The sequence below is a fragment of the Dryas octopetala genome, chromosome 5 (assembly GCF_963921425.1).
Source record: "Dryas octopetala chromosome 5, drDryOcto1.1, whole genome shotgun sequence".
Taxonomy (NCBI): domain Eukaryota; kingdom Viridiplantae; phylum Streptophyta; class Magnoliopsida; order Rosales; family Rosaceae; genus Dryas; species Dryas octopetala.
The window spans coordinates 9545964-9551054 of NC_141370.1; the positions used below are offsets into that span (position 1 = coordinate 9545964).

Consider the following 5091-nt stretch of genomic DNA (forward strand, 5'->3'; position numbering starts at 1 on the left):
AGAATATACTAGTGACCTTGCTGAAAGTAGTCACAGTTTTAGAACCCTACAAATTTGCATAAGAAACACAAATTCAATACAAATATAGTTACATTAGTACACTTACCCAGAATATCCACAAATTTTTATGTCCCAGAATATCGAGAAGAAAATTATGTACACTTACCTTTTCTGGAAAAATTCTTTATGTTTGTTGTCGATTTTGGTTTCTTCAGCTAATATATGTGTTGGTTTGTAGGAGAAGGAGTAGATTTCGGAATGAGAAATCGTGGGGGGTGAGTGGCGGAAGTTGAAGAGTGAGTGGGTTCTGAAACTGTTTTCGGAGGGGGGAGTGGGTTCTGAAACTGCTTTCGTGATGGAATCAGAAATCGTGGGGGGGAGGAGTTGGGGGAAGTTCAGAGGGAGTGGATTCTGAAACTGATTTCGCAATGGAATGAGAAATCTTGGTGGGGAGAAGTGGGGAAGGTTGAAGGGGGATGGGTTCTGAAACTGTTTTCGTGGGGGGCAGTGGGTCTGAAACTCTTTCAGTGATGGAATGAGAAATCTTGGAGGGGGGAGTGGGGAAGTTGAAGGGGGATGGGTTCTGAAACTGTTTTCGTGGGAGGGGGGAGTCGGTTCCAAAATTTTTTCTAATGGAAGGAGAAATCTTGGAGGAGGGAGTATGGAAAATTGAAATGGGTTCTGAAACTGTTCGTGGGAGAGAGAGGGTCTGAAACTGTTCGTGGGAGAGATCGTGGGATATTTTCGTGAGGTGGGTTGGGCTGCTGGGGGGTTTTGGGCTTCCAGCTGTCCTGTGGACTTGCTTGGGTGCGGTTTGTTTGTGGGCTTCTGGCAATTTGTGGGCTTGGTTGCAGTTTCTATGGGATTGGTTGCGGGCTGTGGGCTGTGGGCTGTGAGCTTGGTTAATGGCATAGACGTAAATTCTAGTAATAATGAAGCCTAAACTATTGGTAGGCTGTGTTTAGGGTGCGGCTGGTTTGTTGGGTAATGGCTGGGTGCGGCAACAAATTTTTTCCTATAGTTGGGTGGTATAAATTACGGACTATAAAAACTTTAGAAGTCATGTCACCTTCATTCTCTCACCTCTTCCCAGTTCCCACCCCATCCCTTCCTCACCGCTGGATTTGTCATCGGTGGCAACCCAACAAACCACCATCTAGATCCTCCATGTAAATAATTGCTACTTTCTTTTTCTGGGTCCTGGAAATTTTTGTAAATTAACTTGCAAAGAACTTGGGTTTGGTTTTGTTATCCCTTTTAATTTGAATATTCTCACTCTTTTGTTATGTGTCTATGTATATATACATCTCTGTTCTAATGATTAAAAAGTCTTGACATTTGTTTTTCTCTCAGTAAGCGGGTTTGATTTATTAGATTATTACTCCGACTAAAATCCAAAGAGAAAGAGCAATTTCATGGACTACGTGTTGTTGAACTTTTGATTACTTGCCTATTCAAAAATGGATTTAGTCAGCATTTAGGTTTATGGATCCACTATCTTGCTGCTATTGCTCTAATGAAATGGTCCGATTTGAGTGTTTCACCCTCCAAACCAACAAATCCGCAAATACATCAACCAAACCCGAAGACCCATCAAGCCCAAACCCTTATTTGTTGTTTGGCTGCACACAGAACTAAAAAACAGGGGGTGGAGTCGCTGGACTATCAGTCTATCACACTCGCTCGTTCATGGAGCGCACAAATCCATCTGCCGCCGGTGAGAATTCCGGCCAATGGAGATGGGTGCTTGTGTGTAGCCCACTGCTTGCTTTCTCAACCGTTCAAGCTCACGTCCTCATTATTAAACATGGATTTGAATCAAATCTTTCCATATGAAATGCTTTGATTACCATGGGATATGGGGTGCTCTTCTTGCAGCTTGCAGTGTTCATTCAAACACGAAAATACATGATTAATAGAAAATCTCACTATAGCGCAAAGCTAGCTACGAATGTGCATAGTGAAAAATTCGTCTGAAAATATTGTTTTGCTTCGATATATAAATTGTGCTCTGCCATTACATTATGTGTCTTCTCTTTCTGGAACCTGGAAGGCCGAGCAATCAGGGAAGTGGTACATGAATAATGTTCATGTGGACATTGGGTACACTTGCACCGACATATATTTGTAGAGTACTGAAAGTTCATTGAGGCGCTACTCTTTCTTCAGAAAGATCACTAAAGAGCAGCGAAGCGCCATTACGGTACAGAGTCACACCAGCTGCTCATAACATCCATATTGTCTATTGTAATTTGGAGCCTAAGCATGGACCGTACGCAAAATTTATGGAACATTAGTGGACTGGAATTGACAACATGTATGTCCTCTAAATATTTGTAAGCTTCCATTACGCTACCTGGGTATCAAAAATAAAGATTACCACATTCATTGAACCTAAACAAGATGCACCCCACTAATGGATATTTACAGGGTTGAGCTGGGATATTGATATGGTGCTGAGTTTAGAAACAAGCCATTTAAATATTGAATTACATAGGATATAATTCATCCTGCCACAAAATAAGGCATCATAAAGATGCCACTCATGGAAGGATGGATAACATTCATACATACTTATTACATTCTTTATTAGCAACATCAATACATTCTTCACCAATCAACCAATGCACAAAATAATTAACTGAACAATTGGAAATACCAAACTAAACTAGATTAGATGAAATATAAGTTTGTTCAATACCCCATTAGGGCAGCTGCAGACAACCAAAAGAACAGAAGCACAACTAACAGTGAACCAACAAATGCAAGTTCCCCATTCTAAAAAACAAACCACAAACATCATTCATAGATTGTTCTTGCCTATAAGACTTGTACTAAAGCCTACAACTATCTATCTTATCAACTTCACAAAGGAACCAAACAAAAACACCTCCTATCATTCCAATTGAGCATTTGACAAATGATATCACCACCATCCATCTGCAGCCACCACACCACCCCCAATGCAGGCAGGTCACTTAAGCACGCTCACCCCTGATCCTCCGGGCCAGCTGGATATCCTTCGGCATGATGGTAACCCGCTTGGCGTGGATGGCACAGAGATTTGTGTCCTCAAAAAGACCCACAAGGTAAGCCTCAGCAGCCTCCTGCAGAGCCAACACAGCATGACTCTGGAAACGCAGGTCAGTCTGCAAACACAAGGGCCCAAACAGAGCAAATTGATGAGCACAATCATCCACAAACAGCATAACTAAAGTCAACAAATCAACAAAACATTTACAACTATATACCTTGAAGTCCTGAGCAATTTCACGAACAAGCCTCTGGAATGGCAGCTTCCTGATCAGCAGCTCAGTACTCTTCTGGTATTTACGAATTTCACTGTACCAAACATTACCAAAAACAATCGAAATTTAAGACCAACCCTTTATAGCCATAACAAGAACCAAAACATGTTGAACTAAGAGGAGAAATCAACTTACCGAAGAGCAACAGTACCAGGGCGGTATCTGTGGGGCTTCTTGACTCCTCCAGTGGTTGGGGCGGACTTACGGGCAGCCTAATCACATATGCGAGACGATCACAATTACATATGCAGCTTAAAACAAATTACCCAACACAATTTAAAGAAACAGAAGAACATAGGAAATGGCAAATTCACAAGAACCAACCTTGGTAGCGAGCTGCTTCCTAGGAGCCTTTCCTCCAGTTGACTTACGAGCAGTTTGCTTGGTACGGGCCATCTGCAATACATAAAACAAATACAAAATTAATATAAATCAACCTACGTTCAGTCACCAAGAAAGTAGGAGACGAATATAGGCATAAACAAATATAACGAGATTCTTGATTATCCTAAATTTTCTCAGAAACCAAACATGGTCGTAACTAGTACAGATCTTGACCAAACCACCAAACAACTCAATAAATTTTAGCACTTAAATAAAGTTATAACAGCTACGTTTTCCTATAAACCCTAATTTATAATCATAGAAGAAAATTCAGAAGCCCTAAATCTTTACATTGACATACAACAAAACCCTAAATCATAATCTAAACCAAAAAAATAAAAAATTCTTCCCTAAATCAAGATCATAATCACAACCAAACCGAATAGAAAACTAAACGCAAACCTTAATTGATAACGTAAGAAAGAAAAACAAAAGATATTTTCAAAATTAGAAACAAAAGTCGTACCTCTGATGTCTTCGCGCTCTCTCTCTCTCTCTCTTCTCTCTCTCTTCTCTTTCTCCGAAGCAACTAAAGATTTGAACGTAAAAGAGGTTAAGACCTATATATAGCGTGTAACTCTAAACGGTCTGGGGGATCGGACGGTTAGGATTCAGTATCCGTGTGTTTTCTCTTAGTGGTATCCAACGGTGATGGAGGGCCTTAGTTGTGTTTTCTCAATTTGTATGGACGGGCAGGATGTGTTTATGGGGTAGTCACGCGGATCGTTAACGACTAATACTTGCTTACTATTGGTCCAGAAAAGCAACAGAGTTTTCTCATACGGGGAGTTGTGTAATTGGGGAGGTTATGTATGCGGTAATGTGTTCTAGAGTACGCGAAGCAAAAGTTTCTGTTTTTGGGTCACAACAAAGCAAAGTTTAACTGTTTAACTTCTTTCCTGTTTTTTTGTTTTTTGGCCATTTAAGTTGGTTTCTTAATTGTAATTGTTAGTATCTAGTTAAAAAAGTTGTAAAATTACTCACAACGCACTCAAATTTGATTTTTCCTTCTCCAACTCAAAAAAAAAAATATTGGTTAGTTTTTGCAAGGAGCCTACAAAAAATAAGCTAGTTTCTCTTTAACATACTCTCACAAAAATAAGACCCAAAAAAAAAAAAAACCTAGCAATTTTAGGTAAAAAGAAATCTATAACATATTTTAGAGAGACTGAGACTAACAAAAGACAACAAAATCTATAAGCTATCAATCTGTTTCCGAGTTACATAAACACCCTTCGAGTCTGTCTTAAATCTTAATTATTTTAACATAACTCTATGTAATCATAACATTCACAAAAACACCCTTTTAGGTGTAATATAGACACATAACTAGTAAAAGAGCCAATTAACAGACCTAGTCAATGAAAAGTCCAAAGTACCATTAAAGAGCTAATTTTTT

General features: G+C 39.5%; 1 protein-coding gene across 1 annotated transcript; it reads right to left on the minus strand.

Moving 5' to 3' along the window:
- Positions 1-2656: 2656 nt before the first annotated feature.
- Positions 2657-4260, minus strand: LOC147284095 (histone H3.3). Its single transcript, XM_086243394.1, has 5 exons — positions 4159-4260; positions 3633-3704; positions 3444-3520; positions 3252-3342; positions 2657-3149 (listed from the first exon to the last, which is right to left on the minus strand). Exons 2-5 carry the CDS (start codon positions 3702-3704, stop codon positions 2979-2981), a joined length of 411 nt encoding a protein of 136 aa, XP_086099520.1. The 5' UTR covers positions 4159-4260; the 3' UTR covers positions 2657-2978.
- Positions 4261-5091: the final 831 nt, after the last annotated feature.